The 19,652-nt window shown below is 33.5% G+C and overlaps 2 protein-coding genes across 2 annotated transcripts; one reads left to right on the forward strand and one right to left on the reverse strand.

Moving 5' to 3' along the window:
* Positions 1-2,707: 2,707 nt before the first annotated feature.
* LOC134263809 (exonuclease V-like) lies at positions 2,708-5,030 on the reverse strand. The gene is made up of 3 exons (XM_062746188.1): positions 4,887-5,030; positions 3,875-4,186; positions 2,708-3,520 (listed from the first exon to the last, which is right to left on the reverse strand). Exons 1-3 carry the CDS (start codon positions 4,984-4,986, stop codon positions 2,763-2,765), a joined length of 1,170 nt encoding a protein of 389 aa, XP_062602172.1. The 5' UTR covers positions 4,987-5,030; the 3' UTR covers positions 2,708-2,762.
* A 4,340-nt stretch (positions 5,031-9,370) lies between these two features.
* On the forward strand, positions 9,371-18,038 carry LOC134263810 (uncharacterized). The gene is made up of 2 exons (XM_062746189.1): positions 9,371-9,802; positions 16,628-18,038. Exons 1-2 carry the CDS (start codon positions 9,613-9,615, stop codon positions 17,290-17,292), a joined length of 855 nt encoding a protein of 284 aa, XP_062602173.1. The 5' UTR covers positions 9,371-9,612; the 3' UTR covers positions 17,293-18,038.
* The last annotated feature ends 1,614 nt before the right edge of the window (positions 18,039-19,652 follow it).

Here is a 19,652-nt window from a genome sequence, read left to right on the forward strand (position 1 = left end):
TAGCAGCCTTCAACATTTAGATATCGATCAACGTCTTATCAGTTAAGGTAGTCCGATCCTCAGGTTTATAAAATTAGCAGTTAAGTAATCAAAAATACTCATAAAAGTGTTTCTGAATCCACAAAGTTATGTAAATTTATCCAAAGTATTTCTTTAAAGTTGAAGATTAAAGTTCATCATATCATATAGGTGAAATTGTTAAATCTCCAATATTTTTGCAGAAAAGGCGAATTGGGATATCAGCAATGTATTTTCTAATTGCAAATGATCAAGAAATAAATATTAGTTTAAAGGGTACCTGTAAAGTGCGAAACGAAATAGAAACGAAACGAAACGAAACGAACTGAAACGAAACGAAATCTGCCGAAACGAAACGAAATCGACCGAAACGAAACGAAACCTACCGAAACGAAACGAAATCAAAACGAAACCTGCCGAAACGAAACAAAACTTTCAGAATGATTATGTTGTCTATTTTTACTTCATATGAAATTTATATAGTTCAAGCACCACAGGCTTTGCTTCAAGCTCGATCATGCATAGGCGTACGCGTCGGAAGGATATCAAAGGGGGGAGGGTAACCAACAAAAAGGTTAATGCCTTTATAATATATATCTTTGCAAAAAAAGAAAAGTTTAGGGGGGGGGGGGGGCTAACACCCCCCCCCCCTGCTTCCAACGCCTATGTCATATTTTATTAATATCTTACTGAATAATTTACCTACTTAAAATTGACATCGCTTTGAGAGACTTTTTTCTTGTCAGTTAAATCATTTTCGACGTCTCTTATGGAGCCTCTTTTTTGCAAACCACTCATTTCTTCCTCGAAAATTACCTCGATAAAAATAGGACTGTATGTACGTAGAAAGGATACACAAGATTCCGGTTGTAGTTACATGTATAACTGAACAATAAAATCAGACACCTCGGAATGGATTACTAAATACTCTAAGTCGCTGGTTTATCCTATGTTTTAAGACATTCGCAAAACAACAGTACAGTGACTTTATTTCGACCCGTACATAAACGAGCCTTTACATGTAACAACATCAATTTTGATTGATATGTTGTATCTAGATAAATAAGGACTAAAAATAAGAGTAAGATATAAAAATTAGAAAATACTGCACATATTGAAATTATACATGCATAGTAAGCTCGTGCATATTTGCAGCCGGTAAACATGTAAATACGTCATTAGACTGAGAAGGGAGCATATTAATAATTTAAAATTTTATAATAACAAGTGCTTGAACTTTATATATAAATTTTATTTGAAGTAAAAAAAAATCCACATGCAGTTACACATATGTACCTTGATTTGGAAAAAAAACCCAAACATTTTGATAGTTTCGTTTCGTTTTGGCAGGTTTCGTTTCGTTTTGTCGTGATTTCGTTTCGTTTCGGTAGGTTTCGTTTCGTTTCGGTAGATTTCGTTTCGTTTCGGCAGATTTCGTTTCGTTTCAGTTCGTTTCGTTTCGTTTCGTTTCTATTTCGTTTCGCACTTTACAGGTACCCCAGTTTAAAAACCGATAGGTATCCAGGCATTCAGAGAAATTGTCATGATTTTTATACTTATTTGGTTTATTTTGTTTTCTATTTCCCTCGTGTTTTCTATAATACATACATTTTCCATCATCAACTCCCCTTATTTATTTAGCACAATGCCCTTATTACATGCATGTTGATCGAGTTATGTCTCGAGCTCACAGTTGGTTTGATACGCAAGAATATGATAGACAAACAAGTTGAAACAATAATTTCAACTGTCTTACTTAAAGTCAACATTTTGCACGTACTATGGACAATACAATGTCATTGTCAGCAAAAATAATAGCACAGGAGTTAGCGTACGGATCAATTTTACCGATTTTTTTTAGTAAACCAAAAAAAAATACATATCTTTAATAATACAATGTAACACCTTTACGTATTTTTTTTCTTTACTAAAAATTTCGGCAAAAATATTTGGTGTGCGAACTCCTGTGGTTCATTTAAGCATTGAATTCATATTTTTGGATGTCTTCGGTCCTATAACACACCTGGCCGTGCCGACAAATTGAATACCGCGCGTTAGCGCGGTATGATAATTTGTCGCACGGACAGGTGTGTTATAGGACCGAAGACATCCATAAATATGAATTCAATGCTTATATTTACGTTCTCTAATTTTTGTTCTTTATAATTGCTTATTTCGTTAATCTTTAATGTGAATTTAGCGCCTTTCAAAACTGCCGTGATTAATAGATGTAAGAGCCGTTTGTGACGTCAAATGACGTTAAATGACGTTGCAAAGTTAACTTACGCAAACAAACATTGCGAGGAAAAAAGTGACAAATTAATTCTTAACGTACGTTACGTTAATTTTTCAGGGTTATAGTTTTTCATTAAATTGAAGTAAAATATTTTACATTTTGGTGTTCCTAGAGTATTGAAATTGCATATAGTTCCTACTATGTATTCTAACGCGCGGTGACAAGGTTTCGCGTGTGTTATAGTAATTTGAACGTCGTGGATTTCTAATGAATTTCATAAGGAAAATCACACTGAATGTAAATATAGCTATGATGATTCTAACACTTTTAAATACAAAACTTAAAATCCCTTGGGGAAAAAAATGGGTAAACGTCGAACAAACTTCAATTTGGCAACACTACATGCATGCATAACAGGACTAAACCAATTAGGAGCACGAAACTGTTCACGAAATAAGATTTATTGCATATGTAGTAAGATGAATTAAAGATTGAATGTCCCTCCACTTTACGTGATGCTTCTATTTGATTGTTTGTTTCTAAGTTTACATTCCTCTGCCTTCTTTTTTCTCCAGTCACAGACAGAATTGAAGTCACATCTCTGACATTTCCATGCCTCTTCTATCTCCACTCCCATCGCTTCTCTGTTCCCTCTCCAGAACTCCAGGTACTGCTTATACAATCGAGATATCTCACTGACGTCATATTCCACTTCCACGTGATTTATCGTCTGCTTTGATTCCTGGTGCACATATTCAATGAGTATTTGATTAATACAGGTTAGAGTTTGAATCTTATGAAAAATGAGGTCCATCAAATCACTGAGGTTCTTAACCACCACGAATTGCTTCTCAGCATGTTCCTTGATGGCATCTCCAAGTTCCTTGAGTAGGTCAATCCGTAACGAAGACGCCATGAAATCTTTTGAAACTCGTCCCTTCACGAGATCATCAAACAAAGTTTTATACAACATAACCTGAAAGTTGTGTTGTTTTCTTTGGGCCTTGGAAGGTAAGCTTAATGATTGGCGTGTTTTCAGTTCCAGTAAGTCAATGGTGTAGTTGGAAGGATCGAATCGGAGCTCGTCAATTAGTCCCACCACAAAGATATTCTCTCCAAATGGATCCCCAAATACCGGTACTTCCCTCGCTACTTTACCTCCGTGAAGAAAAGTGACCAAAGCCGAGTGCAGGTTTAACATTTTGATTGCCCATATATCCTCACTAGACTGCACTTCAACCTTAACTATATCATGTGTCGCTAATTCTGCAAGTAGGAAAATCACAGAATATAAGCATACTTATCATTCAAAACAATAATTTAACTGCTTTAAAATGTTCATTGATAATTTTTAAGAGATAATTGGCTAGTCGCTGTAATCAATCCTACATGTACCAGGAAATCGAATAATAACATACACACAACATAAACTTATGAATAAGATTGTGTCTAACTAAAAAAATCGGCAAAGTGATTCAATTTGTTTCTAATGAAAAAAAATCTAATAAATGTAAAAATTCATATTTCTTAATTCTCTGTTTTTTTGCTAGATTTTTAAATCGTATCGCCAGACATACCACTGCTGGGTTTGAGATCTTTTTATTTTTGATACGGTGTTACCTCTTGCCAGGTGAAGGTCAGTTCCAGCCGTCATAACGGGATTCTCCTCAGCTATGGCGGGTATCGTGAATGAGTAATACAGCTGCTGCTCACACCAACTCTGTCGTGTAAAATCAGTCACCCATAAATACCCGGGCCGGAACTTCTCTAAAGGAGACATATTGGTATCATTTTGGGGGTCTAGTTTGCCGTCTGTAATTTTAGTCACAACTGAAGTCGGTGCCTTTCCCTCCTTTCTTTTGTCACCTGACGCCGTAGGACTGGATCCTATCTCGTCTGATTTTCCAGAATGGTTGACTTCACTGACATTATCTGTTTAATAATAAAACAAGCACATTATCTCTCGAGGTTTGTGATAGTAAGTGTTTTAACCCCATTGATATATATAGCTCAATTTAATGAGTAACTTAATTCTAGAAATCTATCCATACTTTAAGGAACTACTAGTATAACCCTTCTGCTCCCTATATTGATTTTCTTCAAGAGCTCCAGAATTTGATTGATTGATTGTGTGTTGTTTTACGTCCCTCTCGAGATTTTTCACTCATATGGAGACGTCACCACTAGCCATGTGCAAATTTTGGCTTCTATTAGGCACTTTTATACATGGCAATTGAACAGGCAGGGATCTTTTTCGAGTCAGCACCTACTGCGACATGGGACCTCGGTTTTTACGGTCTCATCCGTAGGACCGGTCTCCACGTCCCACAGTGGGATTCAAACCCGCGACGTAAGGATCAACTCCTTACTTCGCGACTCTAGAACAAACGCTCTAACCACTGCGGCTTTTAAATTTGATTCAAATGAAAAACAATATGAGAGGTATGAAGCGTTGTTTTTTTAATGTTTTTTTTATGTCCGACCATGATACGAGGAAATTTTATCAATGAGAATAGGAATTTTTATCGCAACAGAAAATATGTTATGTTTTTTCTCTTATCTGAGGGTCAGTTCCCTTTAACTGGACCTGGCTGTGGACTGAAGTACCTGTAATATAAAACGAGGAGCTTACCAGTAGTACTTTTGATTGTCGGTGAATCATTCCATTCAGAGAACATCTCCGTCAAAATGTTTTCTTCAAAAATGAAAGTCTCCTGTGATGGAGAATCCATTTCTCTTTTTCTGCTCAATTTATTCCAAATACATGGGACTTATAGTTTTTACAATAGATTCCTGTGATGAAAAAGAATTCGATGTCATATTTTTTCAGTACATAAATTCAACTTAGGATGCATATTCTATAAACATAAAGCAAAATTGATGCTGGATAATTTTATTTTTTCCTATACATGTACATGATGTATATTTCATTGAAAACATTTTGTGAAATCGCTTGAATAACAACTTTTCTTGGCAGATTTTAACATAAAGAATTTGTTATATTTGATAAAAAAAAAACCTTTTCTATATGATCAGCATCAACATCGAAGAAAATATTGTAATTTTAAGTGCGACATGAAAATTGAATTCATATAAACAACATGAATTATATGTTTTAATTTTAGAACTGAAGTGAACTTGTGATGAACTTTATCAAAAGATAGTTACGAAATATAAATATAGAAGTTTTGTATATCCGAAAATAAACCAAGTAAAGTCATATAAACAAAGGCAACTTCAGAATGTTTACATGCAAACACGCACACCCTAACACCGTTTGGTAACTCGAAATAGTCCAGAATAAAACTGTACTTTCTAATTTTTCTTGATTACCGTACGGGATGTCCAGTTCATCTAATATTCACGTCCGGGATAATCCACGGCGGTTCTAAAACGGACTCCCTCACACAACATACGGCTTCAATTAAACCCCTGTCACACCGGGGCTGCGTCCTCACGGCGACTGCACGGCGTCCTCAAAAATGCAAAACACCGAGGTGATCGCAGTAGAGTCTCCTATAGCGCCGTGACAACGCGGCGAGATCTCCACTGAACGCCGTAGGGTCGCGTAGGGTCTCCTAGAACGCCAGGGGACGGCGATCACTTTGGGCATGCACAAAGTACACGACGTGTGATCGCGGTCTGATAAGAACGCAGTAGAAACGTAGTATGATCGCCGTAGCAGCGCGGTGAGATCTCCAACAACGTAGTGGGAGCTCCGTACGAACGCCGTGAAGACGCAAATGATCGCGGTACGAACGCAGTGATAGTAGACTGCGCTTCCACGGAGACCTCACGGAGATGTTGCGGAGTCCTCAGAGATGTCACTGCGTTTCTATCGCGTTTTTACGGCGCTTCTAATGAGATTTATCGTCTTGTGATTTTTTCGACTGTGATTACACGGCGACAGCACGGAGTTGTCACTGCGATCATTGCGCTCCCATGGCGTTTCAACAGCGTCCGTTGGCGATCACAATGCGCTTTCACGGCGTTGTTAGAGCATTGTCAGCCAGCTCACAAAACAAGAGCAATGAGATCATATTTTGATCAGCAATAATTCCAACGTATTTGTTGCACTATAGGAACATTTAAGTGAAAAATAAATGGAAGAGAAAATTACACCAGAACTTGTTCTGTTGTTTCACTTAAATTTTGTAAAAAAAACTTTTCAGTGTGTTTATTTTTTTTACATGCATAATAAAATCAAAGAAAATCTAACAACACATCTGAACCGACAAAATTGAAAAATAAAACTGTTAATAATTTAGTACTTAATTATTTAAATAGAACATTTTTAATTATTAAGAATACTTCTTGGCATGATTAGAAGTCTTTTCATCGTGTAACTTGTATCTTTAAACAAAAATGTTTTACATTCCTTCTGAATATATATCAATGAGTATAGAACGCATTGTGAACGTATTGTGAACGCAGCCAGCGCAGTGAGAACGCCGTGAACACGAGGTGAAAACTCCTAACGCGACGTGAAAACTCCGCGTAAGCGCAGTCAATCGCCGAGAGATCTCCGTGGGAACGCCGTGAGATCGCCGTAGAATCGCGTCCGTTGCCGTAGGGACGCCGTGACATCTTCATATTGTGAAAATTTTACAGAAATTTGTGCAATTTTCCTGCGATTCCACGGCGATTTTAAAAATTTAACAACGCCGTAATGACTCCGAGTGAACGCAGTTTGGTGTGACAGGGCCTTTAAACACATAAATTTACGCAATTATCATATACGTACTAGTCAGGCACTCTTAGAGCCAGAGGATAATTGACAATAATTCCTTAAATATTTATAAATATTGAGTAGCGTTTCTTTTTTACTGTCTAAACATTAAATGTTGAATAAATAATTTAAACATATGTCAAAAATTAGCATTAAAAATAATTACTTTAAAAAATTGTAAAATTTAATTTGTGACACAATGATGAACTACTTTAGTACCTTATTCTATTAACTAAATATGTAATGATGCCTTAGAAAAAGATAACTATATATATTTTCCGGATTACTTACCAAAATCAACAGCTTAAAAACTTACGACTTTTCTACTTTATACACAACCATTCCTCACGATAAATTAAGGAGGCTGGGGGGTCAACAAATTAATCACAAATTAACCACCAGATTTAACTTATTTTTTTAGATACGGTAAATTAAGCTGTCTACTATCATTTCACAAAGAAAAAATTCATACATTTTAGTTTTAAAATTTGATCATTTTCTATATCTTCATATGGAGATCTCCTTTTAAAGGAGATAAAAATAGTCTGAAAATGGCTGCCACACCCCAGCCTCGTTAAAGTCCAAGCTTTTCGATATCATTGACAGCTGTTCTTTCAATGAAAATGGAACTCGAAAATTTACTTACCTTGTCATTTATCATTTGCAAAATTATTTTGTTAAAAAGCATTCTGCTTGTACACACAAGTTCTCTGAATCTACATCAAAAAGATGCTTATGTTTCTGATTGACAATATCTATGTTGTTTCTGGAGACCAGGTCTTCCAACATTCTATTGGAATTCCCATGGGTACCAATTGCGCTCCGTTATTAGCAGACCTATTTTTGTATTCATATGAAGCAGAATTTGTGCAAAATCTTATGCGTGGAAAGAAGAAAACAACTGCTGTGACCTTCAACTCGACTTTTAGATATATCGACGACGTACCGTCAATTAAAAATAGTAATTTCCGTTTTTATGTCGATACGATATATCCTGGTGAACTTGAGATAAAAAATACCACAGAGTCTGACAAATCTGTTACATATTTAGATATTTTACTTGAAAAAGACGTAAATGATAATCTAACAACCAAGCTCTATGATAAACGTGATGACTTTAACTTAACTGAAAGTTTAACTTTTCTATCGTCAACTTCCCTTACTTATGCAGCAATATACCTTCATCACCTGCATAGGGAGGTTACATATCTCAGTTGATTAGATACGCAAGAGCATGCTCTGCGTATAAACAATTTCTACAACGAGGTAAACAATTGACAAACAAGTTGATGAAACAAGAATTTCAGCAGGCTCGTTTAAAGTCATTATTTCGTAAGGTCTGTGGTCGATACAATGTCAGCAAAATTGATACAATTTATCATTGAGTCAAATGCTGACTGACGTTTTTCAGTACTAATTTTTATTCCATTATTTATACACTAAATTGACGACGGATTTTTCTCTTATTTCCCGATCATGACAAGGAGCACACGGCGGATGTTACCTGTCGGCAGGGGATGCTCACTCCTCCATGGCACCTGATCCCACCTCTGGAGGTCCGTGTTTGCTCTGCTCCTATTTTGTATTGTTTTATGGACATTTTATCTTGAATACTGTTCGTTATATCCATATGTTTCTAATTCATACTGAAATAAATAATGAAATTGGAAAAAAATTGACAATTTGCCAGCGATTTAACTTTATGAGGTTTTCAATAAAATATATAGAGTAAAAATAAAATTTATTGACTTTAGCAGTTGTTTAGGCACACATCTGTAGTTTACTGTTTTGCACACCTGAATAATATAAATAATACACATCTACCGATCTCCAAACTCTTAATAATAAGCATTATTCAATAATTTTTAAAAAAAACTATAACCGCAGAAATATATATATCGGACTAGTCACTAACAGTGCATGTTATTAATGTAATGGGCAGATAATTCATGAGGTACTACTCCGACATGGGGCATATATTTTATAAAGGTCTCACCATACAATTATGGTCTCACTAACCATTTGGAAAAAATCTTTGTGGTTATAGCTTCATATTTTTTTTAACTAACAGAGAAAGATCTTACCTTAATCGTAAATTGGTTTGAGCTACACAGAAGAATGATAAGCTTGTTATGAAAGCGAAGGTCTTTTGCCGGGTCTTTTTTATGGGATTCCTTTTTGTATGTTCAGTCAGTATTATATAGACATAATAGAAAAAAATGTACATCGTTAAATTAAATTTTGAAAATATAATTTAATAAATAAATGGTTCAGTGCAAAAACTGGATGTCATTTCTCTTTAAATAACAGATCTGTATAATTGTACTAATCTGATCCTATTTTCTTTAAATAGCCTAACCATCGAGTGAATTGTGGGATATGTCCTGGTAACCAAAATATCCTACCACAACTTCCGCTCGGTATTTTGTGCTATTTTTCTCTTTCACAAAACTATATCTACTTAATTCTTTATATAGTTATATTTCAAATGCTTAATATGCAACGTATGTTAGTTTTTAAGCACTAAGAAGTCTCTACAGAAGCTGACAGTGGTGTTATATCACGCGGATGCGTAGTTTACATTGTATGCGTTAAGTGGTCAAGAAGCTTGAAGGAATTTTGAAAGGAAATGGATAATAAACAGACTTCAAAGAAATCTAAAAAGAGTGTGACATCAACCGATAAAAATAATAACAAAAATGGCAGTAAGAAGAAAAAGAAAAACAGGAAATCTGCAAATAAATCGGACAATAAAGACAGCGACCAGAGCCCAGATACTTTGGAAGTCGAGGGACTAGGTGCTTTGGATAACACGCAAGGTAACTTTCGGGTCTTAAAACCATGCATTGAACACGTGTTCAGGGAATCTGTAATTTGAGTACATTATTTTATTTTTAATATTTGCAAATTTACATCACATGATTAAAGTTGGGAAATTTAGTCAGCCTTTCAATGAAGATTTTCTACTTAGATTAAAAAAGTTCCCCTGTCTCCCCATAGGTTAGCTGCAGATCTGTAGCGTTATGGTTTTATACAGTAATATTTGTCCTTGACCATAATGCTACAGATCTCGTAATGCAAAAAAAGGTGCAACTTACAGCGTAATATTTTTTGCGTACTTTTGGGGAGAATTTCTTCACTTTCTAGCATTTGTCAATCAACTACTTTTCACTCCCTAATTCTAGACACATTCTGTAGCCAATATGTATATTTTATCCACCTCCCAACCATTTATTATTGTCTCTATAGGCAATAAACTCGCTTGAAGTGAGTTTGCAGCAATCTAACAAAAATTTTTAATCAAACGAGCTTATCACTTGTAGAGACGACTATAAAGGGTTGGGAGATGGATAAAATATACAGTTTAGTTAAATAATGTGCCTAGAATTTGGGAGTGAAAGGTAGTTAATTGACGGGTGCTGGAAAGTGGAGAAATTCTCCCCAAAAGCACGCAAAAAATATTGCACCGTAAATTGCACCTGTTTTGCATTATAGGATCTGTAGCGTTATGGTCAAAGACAAATATATAAAACCATAATGCTACAGATCTGCAGCTACCCATAGGGACATCTTATCCACTCTGTTCTTTATTAAACATATGGGCCTAACTCTACACAATCATGCATTTTTTATTTGTGCAATAGAGAACAGAGCAGACAAATTGTCAGAGCTCTGTGACCTCCCCAGACACTATGTGCCTGAGAAATGCTGACTTAAGCTGCTTTTTAATTTTATTTCTTGTTTTTAATTTTTGACAGTTTTTGCTGTTTAACTTTTATAGAAAAATATGAAAGATTATAACATTCTGTTTAGGCTGAAAATAAAGATTATTAAGTTTTTAAAATGTTCAATAACTTTAGATTCCTGTACACAGCAAGATTTTAGTTTGATAAAAAATAACTAGAATTCATGCATATATGTCTTCCCAGCTTCTTTTCAGAAGTTTTGTTTTGGATTTCTATTTAGCATTCATATTATTGACATCTTCTAACATAGCTTAAAAAAGGAATGTGTTTTACCTTTATCCAGAATGATATCATATGAGATTTGAAGCAAGGTTAGATTAAGAAAGATAATTAAAAAATTATTTTCAGACATGCCGTCTTGAATTATGCTTGAAATTGGGTTGTTCTCATACAAAGTGTCATCAAAATCATTAGGGAAGGATTAGTTAATATTTGAAATATTTACATTTGCAAAATGTAAATGTTTTAATTCCCTTAAATAATACTTATACTTAAGCAAGGTACATTTAAGCCTGTGTATATAAGCAGATTCATCACAAGATAATAAAGTCATTGTAATGTAGAGTCAGAAATGATTGAGGTAATTTCAGAGTGAAGTTATACATGAGAGATATTTTCAATATTTGCAATTTTATACTGTATCATTTCATGGGTTTAAAACTATAGTATGCAAATATTTGTTATAAATCAGTCACAAATGTAAATATAAGCAATGGTACTTTAAACATTTATAGTGGTGTATTAAAAAGCTTTAAGCTTTATGGAATTTTATCACATGACAAATGCTTATTTACATCCCAATAAAAGTTTTAAAATGATACATAGTAGCTTAGGTAGAAGTTCACCAGTGTGCCCTCTAGTTAGTTTATAAATATTTTTTTATCAACTAACTTAGTAACTATCAAAGATTAACAATTTAATAGTAATTTACAACATAAAATTTGTACTGTAATCATTTTTGATAAAAAAAAAAAATGTTTATGTTAAAATTTTTAACAAAAAAAAAATTGGAAACCAGTCATGGAATAAATTCATGCACATGTATTTAGGTAAACCTTCTGTAAATATTAGGTGAATGTAATAAGGTTGGATTATAAATGGTTTTTGCACTTCCTTTTGATTAATGTTTTTGTTTTTAATTTTCCATTAAAATATGTGAATGATGTTGTGTAATTGAAAACAATTCAACCCTCTCAATCAAGTATTTTATTTTTCAACATGTATTGACCTAAGAAAAGCTTTATCATGAAGCATTTAAAATTATACTTAGAAAGCATTAAGATCTTCATATTTATACAACAGATTTGCATAAGTTTGAGATATTGTTACAGCTGTACCATTAAATCAGCATAAGGAAAATAAAACTCAAATTTGCAGCAGCTTTTAAAAAACCCATTTCAATCAATCTACAAATTTCACACTAAGAAAGAAAATTTGAGATAAATATTACTTTATTGATCCTTGCAACTTCATTTCATTGGCACACCTTATTTTTATTTAGTTATATTTTGTTTTATTTGAGTAGAGTTACAAAGCTGAATTCAATGTAATTTGAGTGCTTTAGCTGTTTTCCCAATAAATGGAAAGGAACACACATGAATCTCTTCTTTTGAGGTTTTCTATTCTGTGTAGGTAAAAATTAAAAGACTTATTAAGCAGAAAATCTTATTAAATGTTATAGAATAGGATATTTTCTTGCAGAGTTGAATTGTATTGAATTAATTTTCCAGATCAGAGACTACAATTGAATTCTCACAATGTGTTAAAATACTTGTAGTGAAATAAATGTCCCATATTTGAATTACCACTAAATGACAAGTCTTTCCAGAGAATTTCACACTGATTCTCTGTAACATTTTTATTTATATATTATAATTAAATATCCATATAAAAAGCTTTGCAAGATACATAAGATAAATATATCACACAATTAAATTAATTATGTGAAAACTAGGCATTAATTAATAAAAATATTGGATTTGATAAATATGATTCCAAAAAATGTTGTTCCAAACTTTGGGAAAATTAGTGACATTTTGGGGAATAAACATTACACATTAAAATCATTCTATATTGGGTTTCTGGTGTTCATTATCAACTAAATTTCTGTTCTGCCATAAAGGCTAATGGAATATTTCGTAAGTTTTTTGGTAGATACAATGTAAATACAATTTATCATTGAGCCAAATGCTGACGTTTTTCAAACTAATTGTTGGTTCATTATTTACACACTGTTAGAATTGACAACAGATTTTTCCATTATTTCCCGATCATGACAAGGAGCACACCGTCGGTGTGACTGGTCAGCAAGGGATGCTTACTCCTCCATGGCACCTGATCCCATCTCTGTTGTTTTGGAGGTCTGTGTATGCTCTGCTCCTATTTTGTGTTGTTTAAATTATTGGTCTTTTGAGCTTGAATACTGTTCGTTTTCTCTATATATTTCATTAGTAATGTTTTGAATCGGAAATTTGGCCTTTGGATGTCCCCAGATGTAAAGAGTCTAGAGTCCCTGCTTCCAATGATTAGAAGCATACCAATGATTCACTAATGGTTCAACAACCTGGAAAATATGTCATTTAAAATAACAATAGTAAAAGTCAGTCATCAGAATCTAACTTCTGTCAGTTGTAAGCCAATACAATAAGCCTGTAAACAGTAGAGTATTGAGGTGACTACTTGAGTAGATGACTGATATAGGAACTAATCAAGAGACTCCTCACCGCAGGTGACTCCAACAGTGTCATGACGATGCAGAATCGTTGTTAAAGCAGATCCTTATTTATGAATGGGATTTTGAGCTGTGACATTTAAATTTTTTAGTTTTATATAGTCATTCATTTGTACTTTAAGTTATTACACTAAAGTTTTAAAATGTGTGTAGACTAAATTCCATTCCTGATCTTCCTGCGTAAAATATATGGAGATAACAAACAGTATTCAGTCTCAAATCCATTCAGACAATCAGAAGCAGAGCAAAAACGGACCTCTAAAATACCTAAGATTGGGTCAGGTGCCATGGAGTAGTGAGTATCCCATGCTGACCGGTCCCACCCGCTGTGTGCTTCTTGTCATGATCGGGAAATAACAGAAAAACCCATTAATTTAATGATAGATTGTTTTGCCTACAAGGTCTTTGTATCGATCATAGAACTTACGAAATGATGGCTTTAAACGAGACTGTTGAAATTCTTGTTTAATCAGCCTGTTTTTCAATAAATTAATTTGTTTTAGAAATTGCTCATGCATAGAGCATGCTTTTGCGTATGGAATCAAGTGATAGATATAAACCCCATATGCAGGTGATAAAGGTAATTTCTGTATAGGCAAGGGAAGCTGACAAGTTAAAGTCGTCTCGTTTTTCATTAGCTTTGTTAGATAACCATATACCATTAACGTCTTTCTCTAATAAAATATATAAATATGAAACAGATGGGTCTGACTCTGAGGTATCCTTTATTTCAAACTCACTGGGATATATCATGTCGACATATCATTGGAAAAAACTATTGTTAATGATAATGCATCGTTGATATATCTTAATGTCGAGTTGAAGGTTACAAAAAGAGTTTTTTCTTCTCATGTACAAGTTTTTGAATAAATTTTGCTTCATATGCATAACAAACTAGGTCTGATAATAACGGGGCGATATTGGTACCAATGTAAATTCCAATAGATTGTAAGAAAACCAGATCTAAAAAAAACCACTTAGGAACTGTCAGTCAAAAATTCAAGCATCTTTTTATTATCAACTTCAGAGTACTTGTATATACAATTAGAATGTTCTTTAACAAATAATTTTCAAATTGTCACTGACAAGATAAGTTAATTTACGAGTTCCATTTTATATTGAAAAGCAGCTGTCTATGAAGTCAATAAGCCTGGAATTTAATTTATCGTGGGAAATCGTTGTAGAATGTGTTTAAAAGTCGAACGTTTTGATGTTATTGATTTTGGTAAAATTTTATGATTTCAAAATTTTCTAAAAAGTTTTTTGGAGTTTTTAAGTATCCACATCTGATTTACACGACTTCTTGAAAATTTTGTTGCATAGTACACCTGAAGTTTCTCCAGTGCTGTACTGTTTTAGTAAGGAGTATAAGAGGCTTGGTAGAACATTTACTGGAACCCGCTATGTATTTTTTTGCTGTAATTCAATATATATAATTTCTTCCATAGAAACAGAGCCATGGATATTTTTTTCACTTTTGAATTATTGAACACAGAAGGATGGTTTTCATCTTTCCCCTCAATCCCTTAATGCAAGATTTTAACATACATCTAAAACATTTTATCCATTCTGACAAAGTGTCAAATTGTTCTTTTTCATGTCTGGCCCATCGCCTGAGGTAATTTTCCACAGAATTCATATTTATGAAATTATGACATCAGTTGCAGATTGAGGTTCCCTAATTTTTTGTCACTTATAAAATAAGTGATTTAAAATTCTCCTTATTAACTTCATTTAATTCATAAGTAATAACATGCTCCTCAGGACTATAGTTGTTGGTGAAGAAGGACATGAACACGGTGGAGGATTATGTTAAGATGATTTGCAAGCATCTTGTTTTAATTGAAGCTTTATGTAAGTTTCTAAATCATGTACAGGAAGTAAATTCATGAATTCATATTTTTATTTTATAAATTTCCATCATCTGGGCATAAAAGTTAAGAAAGATATATAAATCTGAGAGGAAATTGTGTGACAGCACCTTAAACTTTGACCAACATTTCAATCACCCTCAACACTCAAAAGGAACTTTTTGTTCAGGAGTCTAGAATTAAAGTAGAATTTTTAAAAGATCGGATTATAGTGAGGTTTGTATAAATCTGTTTTTACAGACTAAACATATTAGAACAGATTTCAAGTTTGGCTGGATTAGACTTTTAGCATGATTTAATCTTCCCGACACATCTTTTAAATGGGTGGTTAAAAATTAACATAGTGTTTAGAGAGGGTAAATTTCTTATCAAAACGCCTGCCGCTTTCAGGGCACTTGGATGAAAGAAGAGTTGATTGAATTAAACCACACGTAATCCCCCACCACGCCATTCTATATCCATTAAAAATTGAACTAAAACAGGAGTCAGTGCTTAGGCAAATGTATAAGGTTTTTATTTCGTTGGCAGCACTGTTCTAATTCTGTCTGCCTTTTTCGACAGGACAGGTTGAAAGGACAAAAAGCACCATTCCAAAAAAAGTACATGGGTCATAGCAACGGATCCCAAAATCTTTGTATTAATCTATGATATTCTATGATATTCACAATTCCAGGATGTAAAATCAGTAAATTGTGATATTTGTTTTTCATTTTGTATGCCCCTATGCTAAGACCAGAAAACGTTTATTTATCACTGTCTTAATATATTAGCAAAAACTGTTGATTACCATTTAGAGATTTTATTTGTCGAGTTCAAAGCTTATTACCAACGTTAATTACATTAAAACATTTAAGTTTTACACAGGAGCTTCAGTAAATCAAGCTCATTAATAAGACCAAAGATAACCCCAAAACACTTGAGAGATTATATTTTTAAGTCTGAATAAGTTAAGATTTGTCAATATATCCTACCATTTTCATTTTTTGCAACACAGAGCACGCACAATGAAAGAACCGTGTGTCTTTTTCATCCCAGGTTGAGTCGCTTCTCTGCACTGTACAGAGTTATATTGATATTATCTATAATGTCACAATTAAGGTGTACTTTACACTAATAATGCAAGACCAAACAGATCAATTCAAGATTCCGACATAATGTTATGCAGATTTTAAAACAATTGACTCGTAAGTGACCTTAATGTTCTGATTAGTGAGATATCAATGTGTTAACATTAATACCGTAGACAAGATGACAAACTACAAATTATAAATCTTGATTTATTTTCCTGGCTTGTAGGTGTCGACTCGGATTCATCACTTGCCTACCAAGAAAGCTCCAAGCGAGGCTCGGATCCTCCAGGAAATGCTACTCAAAACAGACTGGAAAATACCTCAACTGCCGTGGAAGTCGAGGCCAAGAAAACGTCGTCATCCAATCTGCAGATCAGTGTTGCTACCATCTCCATAAAACCTTCCAGATCACAGGACTCTCTGAGAGAAGCTCCTGTTAAGGAAACGTCGTCAGCCATGATCACAAGGCAAAGAAGTGTCATCACTAAAAACAATAAATACAAAACAAGCATAAACACTACATTGAAAACGGGATATCAATTTGGTGCTAAATCACTTCCAAGAAATTCGTCCTGTGTTAATCTTCCAGCCAGTAAGAATGAGAGTTTACGATGGGACAATCCCGCGGACGGATCCGACGAGGAGGACGAGAGAATTAGGTTGTATAAAATTAATAGAAGGAAAAGATATTTAGCAGCAGCTCAGGCAAAAGGCCTAGGATGGGCAGCAAATTATAAGAATGGAACACCAGTAAACGAAGACTCAGGGATAGAGGCCAAGGACTCCCGAACAGCTGCCAGGAATGATAACCACGTGATGTCAGACTTTAGTCCAATGAAAAGCCTGGCGCCAACAGCATCAAATTCTGGCCTCGCTATGGTAGAATGTTGATGATGTTTTATTGTTTAATTTATTGATAATTATTGTAATTGTAGTACAGAATGTAAACATTGTATTCATTAACACTGTATATGTACATGTTATTTTGTACTATATTTTCATTAATAATAATCTTCTGATGCAGGAAAAAATAAACCTTTAGGCTAGTTGTTAATGCAAACAAAAATTTCCTTTTTTTAAATATTCAAACTACATACTAGTAATTCTACTCAAAACGGTCACATTCATATGTTAATAGTGCTATTTGTTCATGAACCAATCATTCAATCTTTGTTTCATTGGGTTACTCATTAACAATTACATGTTCTACTAGTCAGCTGTATTTCAATGTTTGTTTATTCTTTATTATGTAGTTATTCTTTATTTTTACTACACAGCATAATTTCTTTTACCATGACAACTCTGCATTGAATTATTGATGATAGACATGTCTTTACTAAAAAAAAATATTTATGTATTTTTTTTTCGCCTTGCTGAGTTTTGATCCATGGGTGAAATTCTTCGAACTGGACACGTTAGTAGGAAAGATTTTAATTTTTTTTTTCTGAAATTTTTCATTTTTTATTAGCTTGATTGCAAGGGGGAAATGAATTTTTTTTACAAATATGTTTTTTTTTAATTTTATTTCCCCAAGTAAAATTTTTGCTTCAGTTAATTGCATGTGAGCATATACATTTTCTATTTACTACCTTCATTCTTTTTTTGTTTGGACAATATCATTACTACCATAAAGTTTTATTGGTTTTTTTAATTATATTAAAAATGCTTTAGAACCTTGAGCTTATTTCATTTAATAAATAATTCAATATCGAAGATTTGTTCACAAATTTTTAATTTATTTTGAGATTTGCAATATCAAAGTAAATAATTCTTGTCAATAATGTGAAAAAAATAACGTTATAATAAAGTAAATTTTGTACTAAAATACCGTAACGGGCTTTTCTAATGAAAAAATGTTTATGTAATTTCATAATAATAATTATCAGTTAAACTATTATTAATGACAAGGCATATTGATGATCAGCAGTAAATTTTAACGAAATGAAAAATAAGAGAAGACCATGATGTCATTAATGAGTGTTGTGACCTGTAGGTAGTTTGTATTCCATTTCTGATTTTTATGTAACAAAATTTTATATAATCTTAATGTAAAATAGGTTTAATGGACTTGTCCTTCAAGTTAAACTTTATAAGCCGAGCCATTTTCTATCTGTTCCTTTGAAAGTTTTCATGACCCACAGCTACTATGAAAACGTTAAAGAAAGTCCTTACTTTAATTCTTGAACACCAGAATACAAGCTGACTTGTGCTTATGAATATTGGCATTCAGTAACTGTACTGAACACGGTTATTTTTAAGAAAACAGTCCTTTTCTTAAGGTAAAATTTCCCAACAGAGAAACTGACGGCGTATAAATCAGTAATATTCCTATACACTAAGGGTATTGTACAAAAAACCATGTATTTTTACTAAACAAAGTATTTCAAAAACCCACCAAATTACAAGTTGAGCCCTCAAATATTCATTGAAAAAAATATTTGAAGATAACGAACAGTACTCGAGTCTAAAAGTCCGTTCAAACATTACAAATCAGGAGCAGAACAAACACGGGGTTCTGAAACAAAGGTGGGATTAAGCTTCCATGGCGGAGTGAGCATTTTCTACCGAGCGGTTACCGTGTGTCATGATCTTGAAATAACGGAAAAATTCATCGACAATTCAGGTGTAAATTATGAATTAACAATTATGAAAAGAATCACTCGGCATTAGACTAAATGATAGATTGTATTGCCGGACAAGGTCATTATATCAAACATTGAACTTACGAAATGATGAATTTAAACGAGACTGTTGATATTCTAGTTTCATCAGCTTGTATGTCATTAACTTACCTCGTTTAAGAAATTGTCTATATGTTGAGGATGCTTTTGCATATCGAAGCAACTGAGAGATATAAACTCCATATGCAGGGGATAAAGGTATATTGCTACATAGTTGTATGGGAAGTTGATTGAAAAGTTAAAGGTTTTAAATTTATTATAAAGCCTTTGATTGTTAGGCTACCATCAAAATCTTCTTCTACTAAAATATCCTAGTATGAAATAGATGTGTCAGACTTTGTGATATTTTTTAATTTTAAGATCCGTGGGATATAGGGTGTTGACATATGAATGGAAATAACTGTTGGTTTTTTTTCAATACTAGTATATCGATATGTCGAGTTGAGAGCCACAGCTTATGTTTTCTTATGTATAAGATTTTGAATAAATTCTGCGTCATATGAAAACAAAAATGTCTGCTAATAAAGGGGATAAGTGTTATCCAACAAATTGTTGGAAGACCTCGTCTCC

Source organism: Saccostrea cucullata, unplaced genomic scaffold (genome assembly GCF_032062105.1).
Source record: "Saccostrea cucullata isolate Sc308-1 unplaced genomic scaffold, CSIRO_AGI_Scuc_v1 ctg876, whole genome shotgun sequence".
Taxonomy (NCBI): domain Eukaryota; kingdom Metazoa; phylum Mollusca; class Bivalvia; order Ostreida; family Ostreidae; genus Saccostrea; species Saccostrea cuccullata.